This window comes from Argopecten irradians, chromosome 12 (assembly GCF_041381155.1).
Source record: "Argopecten irradians isolate NY chromosome 12, Ai_NY, whole genome shotgun sequence".
Taxonomy (NCBI): Eukaryota; Metazoa; Mollusca; class Bivalvia; order Pectinida; family Pectinidae; genus Argopecten; species Argopecten irradians.
The window spans coordinates 14,956,171-14,980,803 of record NC_091145.1 but is presented as its reverse complement, the minus strand read 5'-3'; the positions used below and the strand labels follow the sequence as shown (position 1 = coordinate 14,980,803).

The window sequence follows — 24,633 nt, the reverse complement described above, 5'->3', positions numbered from 1 at the left end:
ATAACTCACTGTTAAAAGTTAAGGGGGTCTACATAACTCACTGTTAAAAGTTAAGGGGGTCTACATCACTCACTGGTAAAAGTTAAGGGGGTCTACATAACTCACTGGTAAAAGTTAAGGGAGTCTACATAACTCACTGGTAAAAGTTAAGGGGTCTACATAACTCACTGGTAAAAGTTCACTATTCAAACAGGTTTCGATTAATGGACGATGCGATATATAGCACAGGCATATATCACCATTAGTTTTATTTACCAACGAAGAAACCGCAAACACATCTTTATCTCCTGCCAAACAAAAAAAAGTTAAAAATAATGGCGATAAAGAGTATGATTTTGTGTATTTGTCTTGTAACAATCCCATTGCCAATAACTGTCAATGTGTAATAGTTCTATCCTGCCGACCTGCATGTATAAACACATGCTATTCACATGTCCAGTGTTGGTGTACGAATTGAACACTATGACATACACAACAAAATTATGATAGTAATTCGTTAGAATTTATTTATATAAAAGAAACCATCACGCTATATAAACAGGATTACATTGTTCATCACAGAGGTTAACAATGGGTTAGAATGCATAACATTTATTGATTCTGAATACCGAGCAGTATTTTGATTTCTACAAATTTAACGAAGTAGTCCTTTTAATACGAAATGTTTAAGTTTTGTATATACATTTTTCATACTCAGTGGTTTTGATTTTTTATTTGACATAAAATTAGTATAAGTTTGATAACTTTTTAAAAATCACAAAATATTACAAATTACAAATATGGTTTAAGGCGATAAGTACCTACTCTGGACGGTAAAAGACACGTAACTTCCGGTGCATTCTATAACAATGATTATATATAACATATATAACACTATCACAGTCTCTTCAGGGACTAAAATACCTTACCCCGTGTATCATCTACACGAATTCACCCGAATATTATATAGAACATATAAAATATCATAACAATTGTAGTTCTTTCACTTAATTAGTTTTGGTGATTCGTTTAACAATGATTCTTCTTATTTAAAATACAACAACTATTACCTCAAAGTAGTTACATCTTTGAGAACATTTTTGCACAAAAACTTCTTGTATAGTTTATGCCAAAAAAGCTTTATTTATAGAATTAAAAGATTATTTTGACAAGATTTTGGCATATTCCACATGTATTTACGTTTCGTAATAAACACTTCGCCTCTGAAGATAGGATTCAGAGCACTGCTATATCTCTCTCTGTTTTAGCAATAATGTAAAAAATTTATGCATGATATATTTACAGTTTTATACAGAATATAAATCACTTTACATTAAAAAACATAATAAATATAAGTTATTCACTCAAAGGCTTTAAACAAGGTTGAATTTTCACAATACCGGTACAATAAAATAAGCAAAACGCTAAGTGTTTTCCGTCGCTTATCTATATGAGCACTATATATGTTTCTCAAAGGAACCTCCAAATTGTGGTGGAATGTAACAAATTCATACTATAAAAACTGTTAACCATTCATATTTGATCAGTATTCTTATTCTAGCAAGGTGTTTTTTTCATTCAGTAAATTTTTATGTTACATTACATTTCTATTAATGTAAGTTTAGAATTTTGATTTAAGATAAATAAATGATGCAAGGCGATTCATTTTACCGCGACTTATGATTGATTGATAAATTTCGGTTCAGAGCATACGTATCATCTGTATTAGAGTTATCTCTCTTGATCACTTTGGTTGAGAATATCATATTCTCATTACCTTTACGAAGCAATGCATGTCGTTATACTCTTTGCACGTGAATGGAATGTACGTTACTGAACTCTTTGTGTGTACAATCACACGTGCTTTCATTATATATATATATATTATATATACTGGTATATCATATATTAATAAACACGAGAAATATAAATAAATACAATATATCTATAACACAAATATAATAAAACGGTTGCACCAATACTAAAAATCGTCAATTATCGACTCGATATTTACATTTTTTTCGTCCCTAATTTTCATTTTACAGACAGTATTTCACTTGATTGCAGAACGCAAGTAAAGTATTGTTTATTACATTTTACATGTTGCGAAATCAAGTCGATAATTTTTAAATATGATAAATCTAAATGATAACAATAAAAAAAATAATACAATAGGTCAATTCTTTGCACGTGAATGTGCAAATTGTCATTATGCATTATATTACAAGTGTTTAACACATCCAGAAAAAGACGAACAATGTTCTGTATTACCTAGTATGATCGTAGTATGTTCAGGCATTATAACATTTGTTCATGGATTGTGCAACATCTATAATAAACAACATTAATTATATAATATTAACTAAAACGTATCATCTGGCAGAAATATCCTACTTTATTTCGTTTCTAAAAATTCCTAAATATTTTAGTTGTTTGCGTAATGTTTAAGTTGAAGTTTGAATACAGTATTTTCTTTGTAAGGTGTTTGTGTCGCATTTGCGTTAATCAAAATTACTAAATATAATATTAAAAAAAATCCAAATATACATGTAATTTTAAGAAAATCATATACATGTAATGATAAGTCATTTAGTCATCAAATATCTGCATAGTCGTTATTTTAGTTAAATCTTCAGTTGATTAAAACAAATTTATGATTATTTTTTTTCGGTCATAAACCTATTCTGAGGTACATCTTTTTACATCTTTAACTACTTATACAAATGTTTGAAGTCGTTCTATTATATACTTACATAATACACATGTATAACAACAATATGTAAATTTGACCAATAAGGCAAATAAATGTCTTGGACGGAACAACATATGTCTGTTTCAATCAGACAGCTTAAAATTAAATTTTGAAATCATAACTTTGACGTAAACAAACCTTAACGGGAGGTAACTATACTATATACACAATAGTCAAGGACTATTTATAGATTTATAAAGAAAAACATATTAACAATGTTATAACTCGTGCGTGGTTTTGTATCACAAAAATATATCTGTATGGAATACAGTCAATGTTTGTAACGCTATACAAGGAATTAAATATCAGTAAATAAACACTACTTTGATTTGTACAATACGGTAATATTTCACTTTTTTGTAGTGTTAAGTTGATTCGTATAGTAACATTTCAGTCAAATAGACATTGCTTCAAGGGAATATTGGCAAATTCATTTCAATCATTTAACATTAATGAATTCCTTTCCAGTAAGTTTGCTCGTTACATATCAAACATTTGTAATGACACTTAGCACATTCGTTTTGAAACTATATAATTTCAAAAAATTTTCTCATTAAAAAGAAAATGTTTGTTGGTATTTATCAGCGAGTCAATATGCCGAAATCTAGTCGACACATTTGTGAATGTAAACAGTTATATAGCATTAGAGAATATGTTTGCGACACAACTGAAATAACCCTATTCCTTATCAAAAAATACACACAAATTTGTCCCTTTATAAAAGTTTTCATCACAGATAGTTTTTTACATTAAACCCCTAAACAACAGCTCGCTACTGATGCTGTGTCAGTTGTTGTTGTGCAGAAAGCTGTTGTTGCTGCGGTTGCTGCTGCGAATGTTGCTGTTGCTGTTGTTGTTGATGCTGTTGTTGCTGATGCTGATGTTGCTGATGATGTAGATTCTGCTGAGATTCCGCATGTTCATGGTCATGATGCTGGACCTTATTCTTCTTACTCCTAAAAGGTAAACAATATCTTATTGAAATCTGACGAAATAACTGGTTATATCAGAAACAGTTTTACCTTCCTCCTAGAAGACAAAACTGTTTTTCATTACTTCTAAAGTGCAAATAATTTCTCTTTGAAATCCGGCTAAATAACCAATAATGAATCCAGGGGTATGCCAATGTTGACAACAGTATGACTGATGACATATTGGTTTAGACGCATGCTAATACCCGTATCAGTTCAAGGGTGTATGCTAATATCCGTATCAGTTCAAGGGTGTATGCTAATATCCGTATCAGTTCAAGGGTGTATGCTAATATGCGTATCAGTTCAAGGGTGTATGCTAATACCCGTATCAGTTCAAGGGTGTATGCTAATATCCGTATCAGTTCAAGGGTGTATGCTAATACCCGTATCAGTTCAAGGGTGTATGCTAATATGCGTATCAGTTCAAGGGTGTATGCTAATATCCGTATCAGTTCAAGGGTGTATGCTAATATCCGTATCAGTTCAATGGTGTATGCTAATACCCGTATCAGTTCAAGGGTGTATGCTAATATGCGTATCAGTTCAAGGGTGTATGCTAATATCCGTATCAGTTCAAGGGTGTATGCTAATATGCGTATCAGTTCAAGGGTGTATGCTAATATCCGTATCAGTTCAAGGGTGTATGCTTACATCCGTATAAGTTCAAGTGTAACACGAACTATGATGACTTATTTCATATGAATTTGAACTGTAGTGGCCAAATATATTATTATGTTATTATATATATGCAACAAACATATCCATTCATTCTCTTTGCATCTGAGAAATGATGAACAGTGATTCGTTGCCTTAAATTTTGGAATCATCAAGAAGACAAAATTGGAATTTGCAAATTTTGTGTGTGAAAAATAAACCTTCATTTAGATAATATATCAAACTAGAACTTAGTGTAAACTTGTATACTTACAATTTGAGAAGGACCACGATGACGACGACGATTATAATAACACCAACAATAGCTCCAATGGTAGCAACAACAATGACCCACGCCTTCGTACCACGTCCAGTGCTGATGGGAGTCTGAAAATCATACCAATATCACTTATATATACGGTAAATATTTCAGTGAATTTCACTCCAGAAACTGTACAAAAATTTGATTCCGCTACTTGTATTTTTCTGTCTTTCATAACAAGATTATTGAGAAGGGAGAACTATCCATGGTTTCTTAGAGCGTTAACGTTATGACCAGGCCATGTTGGGACTACTAGCTATCACTATAGATATTTGTATTGGTTACTCACACTTGAAGTGGTAGTTGTCGTGGTTGTGGTAGTAGTTGTAGTTGTGACTAGGTCTACACTATCTACTGTAACATTCACAGTCTGGCCTAGGACGGTGTTAATTTGGGTCTCAACGGCCGATGCGATACTTGCTTGCCTGGGAATGAAATTAAGCACATATCATTTAACAATAAAAATTCAAATCAAGTATCAGTAAGTACAAAAAGTAGAAATGAAAGTTCCATGACAAAAACAGATTTATTTTTTGCCGCAATCACAGGTTCCTTCGATACTGATGTTTTATTTAAGTAATATATTATAAAATCACCATAATTTTAATGGCCCACTACGTTTCCGAAACGGTTTTTGATTTTTAAAATGGGAATGTAAAACGAGATTAATAATTTTGTAGAGTGGCAAAAGTTATTAACTTAACGTAAATACTACACTTATTATCACCTCCTAAACAATTTAATTAAAATAAATGAAATGTTAATTTTCATAACGCGGGTCGTCTTATGTTTTCCGCCGTCGTCCTAAATAACGCGCGGTAGTTGATTATCACTGCGGCAGACGGTAAAACAGCGAAATGACTCTCCACTGTTTTCAAATATTACGCAGGAAATCTTGCATGTGTTTGGTGTTGTAGCCTCATCTTAGGCCATGGGTATATATTTTCTGAGGTAATTAATGTTTTTAAGAAATCTTTATATTTTGCTCCGGAAAGGTAGTGGGCCTTTAATAAACAATTACGAAAATAGAACTTACAATGTAGGGTTGTTGATAATGGACTGAAGAAGCTCTTGTGTCAGTGCCAGTTCTAATCCCGTCAAGGTCACGCCGACAGCACGCCTCCTCCTGGACGGGGCGGGAGAAGCAGCAGCACATAGAGCACTACTATCAAGGTACTTAGCTACTATCAGCACGTCCACGCCCGTGCCCGAGGATCGAGTGCGAGGATAGCCTGCACCGAACGCAATGTTGGAGGAAGTCGTAAACGCCAAAGGACTGCTAGGGGTAGGTCTGTAAAGCAAAGAAACATGAACGAAACTTAATTATTGAAAGAAAAGCATATATTGCTCTTTGGCATGAAAGTTTATGTTGTTCTAGTCGACTCAAGAAGTCTAAAGTATGCTACAAGCTAGTTCAGACTTCTTCAACAGTTTTGTATGGAGAGGTCATCCAATCGAATGATGATTACATATGTTTATGTAACAACTACATGTATATGTCAGCATCTCATCTTTTCAACCACACAATGTACCATCCATGTTTCTTTTTTATTGGTGTCATTATATTAAACAATATTAGGAGTCGGTGATATATAGTCGGAGTCAGGTTGGTAAGGTTTTCAACAAGAGACCAAGCGATTGGTATAATGCCTTTAATAACTACTAATATAGCAATACGATAATATATTTATTGCCTAGGACCATTTTTTATTAATAACTAACTATTACAAAGAGATACCACACGAATATACAGCAGCAGCCTTCCAAAACATACATACACTCACACGTGCACTTACACACGTGCACAGACTGTCCTTAAATCAAAGCGAATATGTAGACTTACGTGTAACTGTTAGTAGTATTACACGCTAACAAATCACACCCTATATGTAGACTTACGTGTAACTGTTAGTGGTGTTACAACAGAGCTGGACGTTAGTCTCGTTGTGGTTACAGAACGTAGTCAGGGTTTCAGCTATCGTATTCTTGAATGAAGACGTTATAGCAGTCAGCTGAAAGTAGAAAATGTGAGAATACTATAAATATCTGGCATTACCAGTCAGCCCCGGCAATCGAACATTGACATTGTAAGGTTTGGATTATGAAGAAGTCCATCTTGCAATGAAGCATATGTTAAAGTTATGTGGTCCATTTACTTAGAGATGATGATATATGATATTTCGTACACTGTGATATTTCGTACACTGGGACCTACCTGTGTCAGTGTTATTCCATTGAATCCCACAACGACACCTCTCGTTTGTTCCACTTCATTTGCTGTAAATATAGAAATTACATGTGTTACCAAAATATCTTTTTCCTCTGGATAAGGTTTTAGAATGTCTTATGATATTTATGCAGTTGTTTGTGAAATGAAAAAAAAATGTCAGCTGGTATACGTTAGTTTTTGAAAAATGACAATGCATATCATTTTTAAGGATATCACTACACTTTTTTATATATGTAATGAATTTCATATTGTAGCTGTCAATGAATGAACTATATAATTTCTATAACAAAAACAAGATGGCTTTCAGGTCTACTTACGATAACAGGGTGTGTCACATGCCATGGTCTCTGTACCGGATCCTGCACAGTCTGCTCCATATCGCTCACGTGTCGGATTGGAACACGTTCTCGTGCGAGTCTGTGTCCCAGCACCACAATCAACAGAACAATTGCCCCACGTGCCCCATTCCGCCCAGTTGCCATCTCGGTCTAATGGAAAACAGCAAAAAATGGAAAGGGTAATGTATTTGTCAAGGAGGAAAGAACTACTACACTTTATTCGGTCTAACAAAAACCGTCAAAATAGACAGGTTTATGTGTATTTCAAAATAGTAGAATGCTTCATGGTTATGCTAGGGACTAAAGACTCAATAGCGAAATGTTGGCGCAAATACACATCATTATCTTGATATAAGTCAATTTTGAAGATAACTTCAACTTTAATATGAGGAATACTTCGATAATGAATAAAGAAAAACAGTTTGGATTGAAATCCGATACAGATTAATATTTGGTTTGCTTTTGCCTTAAAAAAGACAATTGAAATGTAATGTTTTTTGTACTATTCTAAATTTGCATATTACATAGTTATCTATCCATCTGTTTGTGAGCGTAACGTCATAATTTTCAGAGAAAACGACGTGAGTTCCGCTCACAAAAATGTCGTCGCAATGAAAAAAGACGAAATTATAGACATACCAGCACAAATATTTCCCTGTCCCAATATGTACTGGTTGGTACAGTAACACGTGTAGGAGCCCTGGGTGTTGTTACAACCTCCATTACTACTGTCACACGGAGAAAGGGTCGTACACTCGTCAATGTCTGAAATAAAATAAACACTCACAGAGTCAACAAGGCAACTCAAAATCAATTCCAGTTGAAGCCCAACTATATAATATTACAGCATATAAAGCATATTCATATTTCCGTCTCAATTTTCAAGCTATAATTACAATGCTCCAATGATGTCGTAAATTACAGTCTTCTTTTCCATGGTATTTATCAGCACAATCAAGGAAGCTAAGCAAGATTGAAAGTCAATCTCACATCAAGACAGTCATTCGAGAAATTGTCATCATAACTACATGTATACAATAAAACATAAAAATACATAAATTATTTATAAATACATATTATATTACGACATAGTATTATTAATATCTCAATTGCCTAATGGATTCATAAAGCATTTCGTGAACCGCAAGTGCTATATAATAACATGAACTCATATATATAATGCATCTTTGTAATCAAAATTGTAATTTGATAATGCAACTATAATTTCAACGCTGTACATATCCCAGTTCTTAGCTTATCTGACTTAATTAGTGAGGTAAGTTCATTAGCTATACCTGTACATGTGGTACCATCAGAGCCCACTTCGTATCCAGTCTCACAAGTGCAGGTGTCTGTACCATTGATCCTCGCGCATTGATAACTACAGGCCCCGGCAAACGTGGAGTTGGTGCAAGCCTTATCGACTGCAAAACACACCGAAGCCATTAAAAAAGATTCATGTTTCTTTCTTAATTACAGGGATTAAGACACATAGCATGATTATAATTACGGAATGATATAAAATTGTTATTAAGTTACTATATAATGTTATCTTAATCACTTGCTAGAGTAGTATGTCGTTACATATAACACATTATTTTTTTTTCAAAGTAAATTATCCTGTCAAAGTAAAAGTGCTGAGTGAATTTGCAACCCGAATTTTGCCCCTATTCTTACTGCAAATTTTCATAAATATTTTTTAATTTCACATATTCAGTACAATTTGCAGCAAAAATAGGACCAAAATGAGGGTCGCAAATTTACTGAGCAATATTACGTTGACAGGATAATTTACCTTGAAAAAATAATGTGTTACATGAGTAATATTTTATCTTGTGTAAGCGAATTATGGTTTTGGAAATGTCTCCTTATAACCGTACTAGTACCTACATGTTGATCACCATTAAGATAACGATTTTGTGTTGATGTGGGGTTGATACTGACCTATACACGTGAACTGATCCGCGGCCAGCCTGTACCCGGTATCACAGGTACAATAGTATCCTCCGTCAATGTTGTTACATTGGAACTGGCAGTTATCGGTGTTCAACGTACACTCGTTGATGTCTGTAGAAATAAACAAATCGTCATACTTTGACATGTTTATAACATGTTGTTTTATATACTTTATATAACTTTTTATTTCACTTTGAGATATTATTAGTCGATTCCGTCTGCATATTCCTAAGACTGCTTAATCTTATAGCTAGCACTAAACGTTCCAGGGGGATGAAAATATTGCCGTATCTACTGGCGCAACTGGCGAAAAACTCGATGAGAGTTAGGATGCTGGATCATTCAAATGAATACTCTATCGTTACAAATAAAAATGTTTGGCTGCGGAATAACTTTGTACCCACGATAAACTTTTTAAAGAGTTTCAGAAATAGCATAATTCTCATTCTTACCAACACAGGTATATCCATTGGAGGCTAGCAGGTATCCGTCTGTACAGTTACAGCTGTAAGATCCTACTGTGTTGGTACATGTCCCTTGACCTGCGGGCGCACAGTTGTCTGTGCCGAGTAGGCACTCGTCAATGTCTACAAAAGGCAAACAGATAAAATACAGGTAACTTAGTATTATAAATGAAAACTGCCAAGTTTTAACCATATTATTAAGTAGATTTGATGACTTTATTTTATATACCTTTATAAACAGAACTTCAATAAGTTCAAATAAATTAAAACACTATTACAATCACATTCCTGCAGGAAGAAAATACTTTAAGCTACACGAAGTCTCGACAGTCTTGGTTACTTACCTGTGCACGTGATGCCGTTGCCAGAGTAACCGGTTTTACAGGCGCACGTGAAGCCCCCTGGTGTATTGGTACAGTCCCCTGTTGTACCGTTACAGTTATGTGTTCCAAGTTGGCACTCGTCTAGGTCTACAATGAGATAGAGTACACGTCACTATTATAATCCTTTTATATCACTATTGTATTTACTATACACATTAAAAACACAGAGTTTCTAGAAATGGTTATTCATTTCATGAAAGCTTGATGGTCGACATTGCCTCTGTTGTCACCAACTTTAAACAATATTCTTTTCAAATAAGCAATAAATATATACATACACATACCAATACATACAGCTAGGATGGGAAAATAATACAAAAACTTATATGTACCAATTCTCTCTGTTGTCATTTGCGATATTGGCTATATTTGCGACATTGGTTCATACTTGCTTTCAATGTGTCGTGTGGGATGCAACCCTATTCTTACACACATCTTGATCTCGACACGACATTGATTTATGGTCGTCATCGAAGTTTCAAGAATTCCCATAAAACTGTTTTATTTTTCCGTTTTTAAACCAATTTTGAAATTGATGTGTCACGATAAAGGTATTTTGTATGAACTTAACATCTGAATTTTTAAAACTAATCACATTACATAATGCCTTGACAGACCAACATTAAGAAGGTTGACCTCTACTGACCTTGGCAGGTGCCGCTGATATCCGTGTAGCCCACCAGACAGGAACAGTTGTAGCCAGGCTCTGTATTCACACATTTACTGTTGGCAGTACACGTGAACGTTCCAGCCAAACACTCGTCAACATCTACACGCCAAACAAGCAAGACATCAGTCAAATCGCAGTTATATTCAATTATTATAGATTAAGTATGTGAAGTAGGTATTAGTCATTTATTATCATTATTTTTGTCTGTTGTTTTATCAAAATTATTATTTCGAAATATTTCCGTGATCAGATGAGCTAAAACACCGGTTATGGCGCAATATCGACAACATTATATCAGCTGACATCGTCCATTTTTATTCGAACAGACAGCGACGTTTATTTATCTCCATATTATGTCTCCACATAACGTAAATAGTATAGTGTTTCTTGTTTTAATACTTCTTAACGTTTCAATGTACGTGGTTTTTTCATTGACTGCTCCAGTTTATTCTTTGTTCGTATCGTGCAATAAGTTGCAAACGGATATCATTGAGTTTTCAACTCTAATTACTTAATGTATTTATTTATATATCTAGTTGTTTTGATATCTCTAGATATATACCATTACGAAACAAGAAAGAAAGAAAAGAAAGAAAGAAAGAAAGAAAGAAAGAAAGAAAGAAAAAGCGATAGAAAGAATGATCGAAAGAAAGTAACAATCTTCTCCCAGAGAACAATAATGTCAAAAAGGAATGTATGTTGATAATAAGTAAATAGGAATAGAATCGATGAATATGTTGTCCATGTATGATGAGTGATAGCCTCCTGTGGGAGAGCCCCCAACATTGGCAGCTTTCAAATGTTAAGGTGTTGAAAATAAAGGATATCTACCATTACATCTGGTTCTTTCCACCTGTGTGTAGTACGAGTTGACACACACACATTCAAATGATCCGTTAAGGTTGTTACACTGTACATTATTACTGATCTCACAGTTGTGGAGTGAAGAGTTGGTACATTCGTTGATGTCTGTAACAAAGTAATTGTTATAAATAATAGTTCAGCAGGATTTAAGTTAAATAAAAAGCTATCCATTTCTCTACCAATTGAAATGGTTGCCATATCACTACTTATCGGCATATTTCAAATAAATTACACCATGTCGTGTCAAAATCATCCATTATTTATAATGTTCATAGGACATGTATTTCCTAAGCAATACATGTAAAATTCAGGTATCAAATTTTCATAACATCTCGCACTTTATCCAAATTATAATATTCTACCCTTAGAAATCAATACCATAGGACTAATTTAGGATTGTTTGCTGTTTGAAAACGTCATAGTGTCGTGAAGAGGTTAACAGTTATATAATGTAGTTCATGAAAACCAAAAGCATGGTTATTGATAATGTCTTTTACCTTCACATATCCTGCTGGTGCCTGCGTCCAGTTGATATCCAGACTCACAGAGACATGTTTCTACACCGTTGATCATAGCACATGTGTCACTACATCCATGGTTAGCACTACATTGGTACAGGGCTGTGTGATATAGGAATTCAATGCATAAATAGTTCATTTATATGCTGACATATTACATCCTATATATTCAGAATTGCATTTAAAATGGTATAAGGTAATTGCAATCAACGAATTGTGAAACAAAGACAATTTTTCTCAGTAAAAATAACGACATTGGGATGGTATGCTCCAGGAATTTAAAAGGTAGTAAAGATCGTAAAGACGATTCCATAAGCAATAACAAATGCCACGATGGCGTGGAAGAGGATAATCTCTCCCAGGGTGCATTGCGGTCCCCGCATTTCACTTCCGTAAACAAATTTCAATATTTTTGAAAACGTATTCCGAACACATACAAATTTTCTAATACGTACTTGAAGTTTCCTTTTATGTAATTTTCCTGTAAACGACTGCCAGTTATGAATAACATAATTTGATCATTCGATATCAAATCAAATAAGTATGGATTCTTTTGCGGATACACTAGATTTACTGCGAGCCGTTGACAGAAGTGAATGTGGGGACCGCGATGAATCCAGGGAGAGATTGGAAAAGGAGTAGCTTTATGAAGAGTTGATACATAGATACGTACGTTCGCATGTTCTACCATCCCCTTTAAGAGTGAAGTTGGCTGGACAGCTACAGGTAAAACTGCCATCAGTGTTGGTACAATATTCTGCCGAGAAGCAGTCATGTCCTCCATATTCTTGACATTCATTGATATCTGCGGTATCGATACACATGTAAATTTTTACTTCCACTAAAGATTGACTCAATGAACCAACCAAAATTATCATTTTTCGATAAACTATATCAAGTTGGCGTAGGAATACAGTTGTCAATCTTCTAGAAGGCGTTACCTCCACTTGTTTGTAGTACTATTTTAACAAATTCTCATACCTTGGTATGTTATTTTCCGTAAAAATGATGTTATTTTAATAATTTGTTCAAAAACATACCATAGAGATGAAAGCAGTCTCAATACGGTTTATACCCTATAAATGTATATATACAATGTAAGTACTTGTCGTCTCGTGAGAATGAATTTATTTAAATGTGTGAACACATTAAGGCAATCGCCCTTACCTACACACGTCGTAGAATCATTCATTAGCCTATATCCATCGAAACAAGAACAGAAGTGGGATCCGATCTCGTTGTTACATCTCTGGGAACAGCCTCCTTTGTCAGACTGGGCACATTCATTGTAATCTAAACATCCATTTTTAAAAGTCATATATTCGCCTATATATAAATAGTAATTAACTATTAAGAAATAAATTAACTTCGAAAGCTAACAACTAATCTCTTATCATTTTTTTATGTACGAAAATTAATTTCTTAGTCCAGAGCTACATTGTAGGATATGCTTACTTATCGTGACACATAAACGCACATGACACACAAGGGGGATATTTCGTCAAATACGTACCCTAAAAGCGTGAGCACGAGCTGTGATAAAGACTTACCTATACAGGCGAAACCGGTTCCGGTGTAACCAGATGGACAGGAGCAGGTGTAGCTCGGAGTCTGGTCCGTACATATACCATATTCTGTGTCGCACCTATCTGTGCCCTGGGCACATTCGTCAATGTCTGAAATGATGACAAAAATATATACATTTACAGCCGACCCTCTATAATCCGAACACCACCTAGCCCAAATCGGCCGGATTTTCTATTTAGTCAATACTCAAAAAAAATTTTCTGACATTTCTGTCTGGATGGTGAGTTTCCCAGACTGTCGGCGTTAAAAATAACGCGGAACCATAGTAGATAAATAATCAGCTGCAATATTGTAGCTCAAAAGACTTCTTTAGAGCTACAATTAGTGCATATTACTGCTAATGGAACAAAGTAATGATCGTGCAAACTATTATTAAAATGTTTGTATGCATTTTATCCTACATGTTTCATATCACTTATATACTAGGCAATAAATCTGAACCGTATAAAATATCATATTCACAGCGATACATTAGTTTTTCAAATAAAACTATGATGGTCTTTTGCGAAGGAAAATTATACGGCAAGTCTACAAATTTTGAAGTTGACCACTTGTGAGCTGTACGGTCGATATAAAGAATTGTCGTTCTGTTTGTTTTGGACAAAAGTATTATATAAATGCATATATACGCATTAAATAATTGGAAACATACAACGAAGCATAGAAAACTATACCCGAGTGATTTTCTGAAGCAGTGCTCCACTACGACATATAGCGACCATTTCGTAACCGGCCGAAAGGTATAATAGGCCGGCTACGTTCTAATATATTATATGTAAAACATATTGTTAATTCAAACTCGTCGTAAAAATGGCTAGATAGGTACGTGTATATAGTTAAAGCATTTTAATTTTGTTATTTTAGGTTATATTCTCAATATATATCGTCCGACCATCATCTAATATATGTTATAAATTTTGAGTTTGACATATTCGACAGCAGTAAATAAATATTTGCTGTCAATGATTACAACCGTCTTACTCCAATCTCATAAGTCAAACAATCCCCTAGTAAATGTTAACTCTAAAAAATATACTTACTCTCACATGTCCGTCCGTCCGCCAGTAAAAACAAGCCATCCGGACATGCGCATCCGTAAGATCCCACGGTGTTTATACAGTATGACGGGAAGTTACAGCCATGGGACCCGGGCGTACACTCGTTTATATCTGTAGGAATAATTAATGGATTTGGATTTATCTTTGATTTGATTAGAGTGGGATTAATAATTAATGAATTATTAATAACCTTTCTTTTTATTAGAATGTGCTTAATAATTAATATTTAGATATTATTTTTTTCATTTTATGAAAATATACCAAACGAATGGTTAAGTGTTGTGTAACATTTTTTAAATTTTAATGTGGCAATTTTAACATATATAATGTTACATGTAACTTTTAGAATAATTAAGGATTAACTTGAATAGATTTTTTATGTTATGGAGATATAACACAAAAATCTGAGTGGGACTCTTTTGTCTATGAAATCATTACGCCGTCATCTCAGCCAATCAGAAGCAACGTCACAAACGGCGACGCCATTTTTTTCCTTTATGGACTGATAAAGTAATTTTTAAGCCAATGAAAATGCTTGTAGCAAGCAAAATTGAATTATAGAACAATAATTAAGTCAGATCATGAGAATTATATTTTTTAAGGCAAACATATTACTTAAACCAACCTGTACATGAGCCGCCCACTAAACTGAAGCCGACTTTACAGTCACATACATAGCCTCCCTCTGTGTTGTTACACGTACTGGACACTGGATCACATACGCCAGTACTGGACAAACATTCGTTGATATCTACATAGGAAATTGGGAAGGGTTTCATATAAAATGAACACACAATTTCAAACAGACGAAAATGGATAGTGAAATCAAAGATATTTTTCATCTTCTTCAGTTCTTTATACCGCAAATGTCGCCTAACAATTTTAACAAATGGTATGGGCGATTTTCATCAAACTCTGGGGGATTACTTGATTCTTCATGGAATTATTTTCATATCTAGTAGCAAAATACCATTCATATTAAAAATCCTCTATCGCCGACAGAGCATAAACTATACCCATTATTTGAACAATAACAGATGTTTAATCGTGTACTTGTATGTATGTGTCTAATCAACACAAATTTATATATAAAAATTATTTGGCTTTTGGTATATATACAATCAGTACTTCATTCTATTTTTGACAAAGTTGCATGGACTTTAAATACACGACATTAAGAGTAAAATTAGTGATCACGGTTGAAGTATATTTCACGATATTAACAGATTTTGGGAACCAGAATGCTATGAGGGAAAAGGATTTGTACGCATTCCTTACATTATTCATATGTGTCTTTTTTATTCGATAACAATAATACAAACACGTTTGAATCGATTAATGAGTGCATGACCCCATTATTGTATCGCTCGTACCTTCGCAGAAGTTTGAAGCGTTGAGGGCATATCCGCTTGGGCATGCGCACGTGGCCCCACCATTGACTGGGTCAGGAGAACACTTGGATGTATTACTACCCCCATCACAGGCCTGAATCTGGTCAGCTGTACACGTACCGTTAGCTGTAAGGAAAAAGCATTCCTGATTAAGAATGACATCTGGTATAATTACAAACGACACAAATATCCCCAGGATCTCCTTTTTGATATCACATTTGTTAAGATCAATGAATAGTTATTGAATACAGTGATCAATTATTTACATTAAACCTCGAACTCGGTTTCCGTGTATAACGAATAAAATCTAATTCCGGCTACAGCGTTATTTCATATTAGTTATATAACCGTTAGGACCATAAACTTCATGTAACGAATTTTGTGTATTACGGAATCATTATTGCGTCTGTTCACTTACAACGTAATTTTACACTCAAATAGCGCAAAGCCAATCCCTAAATTGGACAATATCTGAAATTTTTCAGCAAAGGTTGTGGTTCACACAATATTTTTTTGAAAAAAAAGCTGTTCCTTTGTTTATTTTTTGTATTTTTTTTTTTTGTATTTGAAAACAAAACAATGTATATCGAAGGCAATGCTTATTTCATTTCGTTCTATGTAAACAACAAACTACTTGTATAGCGAAATAAATTTCCGGACATTGCGGTATATTATTAACGAGTTTTAATGTACAATGTAACAACGAAGCATTTTGGTTAAACAGAAAAAATACTATTCTCTGTATAATTGATCAGGACTGATAGAGATTATGGTAAGTACGTCATATTTTCAATATGGTTGATTTTCTTACCATTACATGTGCGGGCGTCTGCGTCTAATACAAAGCCTGACAGACATTCACACGTGTATAATCCAATGCCATCCACACATGTCTGGTCGCAAGCATTTGTGACAAGACATTCCTGGATATCTGAAAATTAATGGAATACATGAAACTGCCGTCGACAAATACCGAGAAAAAAAATCGTGAGACTAAGATGGCTATCATATATTACAAAGGAAAAAAGGGTAAAAGAGGGTTAATATTGATATTTTTATTCCAAGGTCATTATGGCATTTTCGTATAAGAAATGGTATGACATTGCATCAAGGGATTGAAATGATTGGAACGCCCTTTTCAGATATTCCATTGAAGGGAAAGTCAACCATGTGACAGTCGTCTATTTAAATCGATAATTCTGATTGATTAAGATTTCAAAGAACGCATAAAGATCAATAAATACTTTTCCTATTCTATGGATATGTATCTGAAACTAATGTGAAAGTGGTGAAAGTTTGTGTTTAAAATTAGAATTAATAATTTAAATATTGACATTGGTGTGAGAGTCCTTCTTCGAAAGGAAAACATTGTTATTTACATGTCTATTGAATGGGGAAAAATGGAAAAATAAAGAATTTTTTTTCATTTGCAAATACTCACCCACACATGTATTTAGCTGCTCATCCTTTTCGTAACCATAATTACAAAGACAGGTGTATCCTCCATCTGTATTGGAGCATCGCGAGTTGTTGGGACAGGAATATGTTCCCGTGATGCATTCGTTAATATCTAAAACATATATAGATTAGATCATTTGGAGTCATGTTTACCACTTGATAAAACTAGTCACAAGCATAGAAAGATGACGATGAAGAAAAGACGCTGGGAATAGACAATCAAAAACATCTTTCTGTAAATGATTTAAATGAAGGGTTTAGGAACGAGTCACGGTCGACAGCAATATCCCAAAAGGAAAAATGTTAGGAAATTCCTTTGTGATATAAGATATTATTTGTTTCAGTGCTACATTTGACAACACTGGTGCCAATAATTCAGAAACTTAAAAAGCAAATGAAAACAAGTCAAGTATATCTTTATCGCGCTGCTGGAAGAACATTTTGTTATCGATTGGATACAACGACTGTTTTGTTGTAGAAATGAGGAGGGAACTGACCTTGGCATTCCAGGAACGATAAGTCTGTGTAGCCGGACAGACAGTCACAGACGTAGGTGCCGTTCGTGTTCCGACACTGAGTGTTCGCTGTATTACACAGATCTGTTCCTCTATAACACTCGTCAATATCTGTATTAAATAAAACTTAACTTTAAAATGTTGTTCCTTTGAATTATACATATTAAATCGAAAATAATATCATCGGCCTTCAAAATGACCCACCATTCATAAAATGTTTTAATTAACACTTGCGTAATGAATTATATTACCGAGGTGACAACATGCTTGTACAACACATGTTTTTTATTGACAGTCAACTTACTGTATAATATAAAAATGTCTCGTCAATAACAATCAGATAATACAACAATATCTGGTCAGTAGCAAACACATATTATAACAATATCTGGTCAGTAGCAAACACATAATGTAACAATATCTTGTCAGTAGCAATCACATAATATAACAATATCTGGTCAGTAGCAAACACATAATATAACAGTATCTGGTCAGTAGCAAACACATAATATAACAATATCTGGTCAGTAGCAAACACATAATATAACAATATCTGGTCAGTAGCAATCACATAATATAACAATATCTGGTCAATAGCAAACACATAATATAACAATATCTGGTCAGTAGCAATCACATAATATAACAGTATCTGGTCAGTAGCAAACACATAATATAACAATATCTGGTCAGTAGCAATCACATAATATAACAATATCTGATCAGTAGCAAACACATAATGTAACAATATCTGGTCAGTAACTATCACATAATATAACAATATCTGGTCAATAGCAATCACATAATATAACAATATCTGGTCAGTAGCAATCACATAATGTAACAATATCTGGTCAGTAACAATCACATAATATAACAATATCTGGTCAGTAGCAAACACATAATATAACAATTTCTCGTCAGTTACAATCACATTATATAACAATATCTGTTCAGTAACACAGTATCACATATTTAACGTACCAGCACAAGTTCTAAGGTCAGTTTGTAGTTCGTATCCACCGTTACATGAACATGAATAGCCGGCTACCAAATCCTGACAGTTGTGGTCACACGGGGAAAACTCGACACACTCATTTACACCTGAAAAATTTAAAATACCACTTTATACCAACACAAAGCTTACAGTTGGTACATTTCTGATTGTATCTATCATTATTACCTTACCTGTGTTTATATTATATGAAAAAATGTATTTTATCAAAAGAATAATAAGAATTTATTTAGAAGTAAGCCATTAAGTCGAAAGTCAAAATTTAAGATCTTGTTTATTGAGATCCATGAAGACGTTTACCTTTTTATATGTTATGTGATCAGCATTAAATTACTCCGACATAAAGTTTCAATGTGAACTAAAGCGGAACAGGAAATAGAGACACAATAATTCATCCAGTCAGCTTTTCTGTCATTACATTATGTTATCTTCTATAACTGTTGACCAAAGAAATGAACGATACAATTAAAATTTTACAATATTTAAATAGCTCTTTATACCACAAGATCAATTTCCGATCCTTATATGAAATTCGCAGTATATATATGAACTTGACCGGAAGTTGTTCCATTGAATCCTACCACTAATAGAATTTGAACACTTGATCCATATTTCTATACCTGCACATGCTCTGCCATCCCCTGTCAAGCCGAAAGGACAAGGTCCACACGTGGCCTCCACTGCGCCTGCTCCCCCGGCGGCCACCTCTGCTGCAGGCACGTCGGTACATCGAACTCCTTGGAAACAAGGCATGGCAGCACAGCCATCAATGTCGTCTTCACAGAAATCACCCTCCAAACCCGGGCCACAAATACACGGAACGATTTCAAAAAGACCAGGACCACCATTAGCGAAGTCACATGTTGTTCCAGTCTATAATAGATGCATATATCGGTAAGGCGATTATAATTGTATACGATAGAAATATTCGTTGTTTAGAAACTGTCGATTTTTTTGTGTGTTTGCTATATAGTGCCATCAATATCCAAAATGAAATTTGTTTGCAAAGTTTATCAAATGAAATTATCTGAAATCTCATAACCACAAAAGAAAGCATCAAGAATTGTTCATGGTCTATATTAAAGAGACATTTTAGGATTCAATCGTTTAGCGTTATATAACAGGCCATTCAAACTGGTTTGTTACAACATATTTTCTTCGATCACAATAAACTGTATTAAATATTATGTTTGTTGATTTAATTCCAAAATATTTTTGAAGTCTTTTTTCTTTGAGAAATCATCTTCTCTTGAAAACATGTGCTTACTGACAGGCGAGAGATTCATTCTATTTTTTAAGTAAAGTGTGGTTTCTGATCTTACTATTGAAGACGTTACCTTGGAAGTCAATAATTTGGTGTCATAAAACGACTCAATATCACATACCAAAGCATTAAACAAAAACACTACAAACCCCAACACATTTGCACAGATAAATCCTAGGTGTCCATATAGACGATGTCCGCCCGTCCGAAATGATAACAGTGATGGCGAGGTCCGTCATATCAGGAATATCGTACCAGGATATGACGCCTGTGCTGTTGTCAATAGCAACGCCACTGGAGGTCTTGGACACATCAAGCGAGAAGCTTATTGTGTCATTATTAGCATCAGTAGCCATGACGGTGTATAAACTCGAGAAGTTACTGTTCAATGTGACATGAAGTGTAACGTTTTCCTCTGATGCTACTGGTGGGAAGTTTACTGCAAAAAAACCCAAATTTATTACGTTTTACAAGTAAACATCATACTTACACACCTCCGAAAATAAACAACAGAACAGAATTCATTTGGTTTGGTGGGTTCTTTGTCCAATAACAATTTAAATCTTTAAATCACACCTATATTTTGGCATTTTACTTAAATGAACAAAAATCTTATGGAAACAAGAGTATTTCAATTTCCGTCATAAATAGAGTTTCTAATAGTGAATGAAAGTTGAAAGTTAAAAAAGTCCACAATACAGCATTCTTTTACGTTTATTTTCTGGTAATTAGCCACTCTGTGGAGCATGACAGGGGAAAATCTTGCTGGTAGTTTCATCGCCGTTTTCAACAACACAATAATACAAATGTACGTTTCTAGTATCTGTCCTAGATAAATAAAACCGAAATACGTTGAATCCAACCACTTTCAATGTAATTTACACCGAAAAGTATACTTTCTATTATTTTGAAAAATGCTCAAACTTCAGATGTACTAACCAAGGTTTGCCCGGTCGATTTCTGTTCTGGTTTTTGCATCAGATGTTGCTTGAGCAATACTAGTATCTCCGGTGACTTTGAAATCAAAGTAGCATTCCTTTCTATCAGTTGGGTTAGGATCGTCAGCTCCTTGACCATAGCACGTGCTGATCGCGATACTTCGTTCTGTATCGTTCGGGAACATCGCCGTCAAGTTGGAGTCAAAGAATAATGGGCGCATGGAGGAATTGAAGCCGACATACTCAGGGTTTCCATTAGCGTCGGTAAACAGTGTCCAATTTACGTTTGATGTTGACCCTGCGTGATAACAAAAGATTTTCACCATTTGCTGTCATCAATTACAAAAAATAATCAGTATTACTCTTTTCGTACCCGAAAGTTTCGGAATTATCAGTTTGCTATGTCTGTGAGCACGGAAGAATGACTAAATATATAAAGATGCCCAAAAATTGAGAAATTGGATAGGGATGTGGGTAAAAAAACGAGGAAGGAAGGAGAACATATATGAATGGTGTTGTTATACAATGTAGCGGTTAGAATGCGTTAAAACTATTATCAACCATTTAAACACATTCTAACAATAAAACTTACAAAGAACTAAAGTATCATAAATCTGCTCCTCCGTGGCCGAAGACGGTAATGTGTTGCCGGACGGATCCCTTATATCATCTTCAATGTTGTCATTGTAATTACCCAGCATACCTGTAACAGGTAAAATCAGTTTATAGGCTCCCTATAGCAAAGAAGTAGCCATGGTCAAACGTTCTCAAAATATTCACAATATTAACAAATAATAGATAAAAACATCGTTACTTGTAGCACTTGTATTATAACTTTGTCACAAACTACTGTGTACCATATTCTTTCCACGAGATACATTTTCGAACACGAATTTAAATGTTACGCGAACATTTGTATAAAACGTACATATAGGCCTATATGTACAACTGTCAGAAGGAATCCCTGATCGCGAATTCGTTGAATTTGTTTGAATAACGAAGACGCGAAATATTGTTTAATACATGAACATAAGATGGTTCACAGTATGATTATGGTTAGCTGTCACCGTGGTTTCTGAGGTGGCCAGTAAGACAATGGTTTCTGAGGAGGCCAGTAAGACAATGGTTTCTGAGGTGGCCAGTAAGACAATGGTTTGTGAGGTGGCCAGTAAGACAATGGTTTCTGAGGTGGCCAGTAAGACAATGGTTTCTGAGGTGGCCAGTAAGACAATGGTTTCTGAGGAGGCCAGTAAGACAATGGTTTGTGAGGTGGCCAGTAAGACAATGGTTTCTGAGGTGGCCAGTGTGACAATGGTTTTTGAGGTGGCCAGTAAGACAATGGTTTCTGAGGTGGCCAGTAAGACAATGGTTTCTGAGGTGGCCAGTAAGACAATGGTTTCTGAGGTGGCCAGTAAGACAATGGTTTGTGAGGTGGCCAGTAAGACAATGGTTTGTGAGGTGGCCAGTAAGACAATGGTTTGTGAGGTGGCCAGTAAGACAATGGTTTCTGATGTGGCTAGTAAGACAATGGTTTCTGAGGTGGCCAGTAAGACAAATGGTTTTTGAGGTGGCCATTAAGACAATGGTTTCTGAGGTGGCCAGTACGACAATGTTGGCAATGACAGATACAAAGTGACGTTTTACATCACATTATCTACGTTGCAATGTTTTCATTGTCAAATCTTTTTTTCCAAGTTATTTCCATGGTAACAAACTTCAATATGCAATCAAACCGAACGTTACATGAAGCGTAAAAATATTTTAATAGCTAGTTTGGAACTTCGCATATTGTAAACAAAGCCTCACGAGTCGGAAACACCCAGCAAAAACATGGGTATCAGAACAGAGTATAAATATTGCAAACGACATATGGATCGTGATATATTATCGTGGTTTCCGTGCAAAATGGAACGTTATTCCGAACAAACGGCTTATTGATTTGATAAAGCTAGTGGGGATATTCTCATTAAAACATTGTTTATGTGACTAATTATAAGGACAATTTCGAAACCTGCACCGTTGAGTAATGATCAAAGGAAGCCAATTGTCATTAACTTCCACAATTATTTATCATTTAAACTGTTTGTGTAGCAATTATCTTCTGTTTCAGGGCCTTAAATGACATAACACGTAATCTTTCTTGTAGAAACCGAACAATTTTAAAACAGGAAAAAGACAAAATACATGTAGCTATTCGTTATCATTAAAAGCATGGTTATCTTAACGTTTTGCACATAAAATTTTGGTTATTTGTGTTATTTATATGGAGGATGCTGCACATGACAGGTACTTCAGCTAAATCATGTGACCATCATCTTTTGTTGTCTGTAAGGTATTACGATAAAACAGATGAATAACGCATCACACATCGGTTCAACTACACTCAAAATTAAATCAAATTTACACTTTTTATGATGCATTGCAGTATCATATTTCACATGAAATCATATTTCCATTCAATGCTTTACGAATGAGTGTATTGATAGAGATGATACGATTATTCCATGTCGACTTTCCAAAGATTGGAACTAACCGTCGAAAGTGTTCTTCATTGTTACAGGAGCATTTATGGAGAGCTCAATCAGTCCATTGCTGACACTTGCCCCGATCACCATTTCATCAGAAAAACTCATATAATACGTCGTTACTGTGTTATTCGAGGAATCCATGGATGTTGCCATGGTAATAATAACTTCCGTCCAGTAGGTAGTTGACGTCACTTCCGTTACCATTCCATTTCGCATGATGTCTGTGAAAGCAAATGAATAAAATGAACTTCTTAGATCGTAAGACAAATTCTGTGATTTGACAAAAGGCGATCATCTTGAGATTTATTCATTTCAAATTAATTTAAAATACTGTTCTAATGATACAAGATAGATGTTTTTTTTTTCATTATTCATTTTATTCAATCTGATTAAAATACAGATCCTTATTATCACTAAGTTTGATAAGAGGATCTGAGAAAATCTCATTAGTGGTCATGTCTAGGTAACCTTTTAAAATGGCCAATCAAATTGCAAAATTTTGACAGTGAATATCAGGGGACGAACTTGTTTGAAAAAACTGTAAGAATTATTTTGGTTTACGTAGTCATCTCGCCCATAGAGCACAATAAAGCTTATTGTGTAAGTTAACTGCGACGAAATATCGTTTTCAATTGATACAGCAAGGTGTAGAAAATAGATTTGGAATGAATTCCCAGTGGTATAAAGGTCATCTGGACGTGACCCCCTATGGGATATTGTCAGATCCTCTATTTAACGCAGTGGTTATAAGGATCTGTATTTTAATCAGATTGTC

The 24,633-nt window shown here is 34.5% G+C and overlaps 1 protein-coding gene across 1 annotated transcript; it reads right to left on the bottom strand.

Moving 5' to 3' along the window:
- Positions 1–488: 488 nt before the first annotated feature.
- On the bottom strand, positions 489–24,075 carry LOC138336398 (fibrillin-2-like). Its single transcript, XM_069285881.1, has 30 exons — positions 23,864–24,075; positions 21,923–22,033; positions 21,332–21,628; positions 20,542–20,831; positions 19,749–20,001; positions 19,098–19,217; positions 18,096–18,224; positions 17,582–17,710; positions 16,952–17,071; positions 16,123–16,266; positions 15,375–15,500; positions 14,732–14,860; positions 13,655–13,780; positions 13,272–13,397; positions 12,778–12,909; positions 12,084–12,206; positions 11,554–11,691; positions 10,699–10,821; positions 10,014–10,139; positions 9,658–9,792; positions 9,194–9,316; positions 8,545–8,673; positions 7,889–8,014; positions 7,229–7,399; positions 6,897–6,958; positions 6,581–6,693; positions 5,718–5,972; positions 4,971–5,106; positions 4,634–4,746; positions 489–3,687 (listed from the first exon to the last, which is right to left on the bottom strand). The coding sequence occupies exons 1-30, from the start codon at positions 24,072–24,074 to the stop codon at positions 3,504–3,506; spliced, it is 4,500 nt and encodes a 1,499-aa protein (XP_069141982.1). The 5' UTR covers position 24,075; the 3' UTR covers positions 489–3,503.
- Positions 24,076–24,633: the final 558 nt, after the last annotated feature.

What these genes read in the sequence shown, in the direction of transcription:
- LOC138336398 (XM_069285881.1), bottom strand. Translation starts at nt 24,074, where the DNA reads ATGCGAAATGGAATGGTAACGGAAGTGACGTCAACTACCTACTGGACG. An exon ending in GGAAAGAACCAGATGTAATG is followed by an intron (nt 10,822 to 11,553) that starts GTAGATATCCTT and finishes TTTGGCGTGTAG; the next exon opens with ATGTTGACGAGTGTTTGGCT. An exon ending in CAACGGCATCACGTGCACAG is followed by an intron (nt 9,793 to 10,013) that starts GTAAGTAACCAA and finishes TGCCTTTTGTAG; the next exon opens with ACATTGACGAGTGCCTACTC.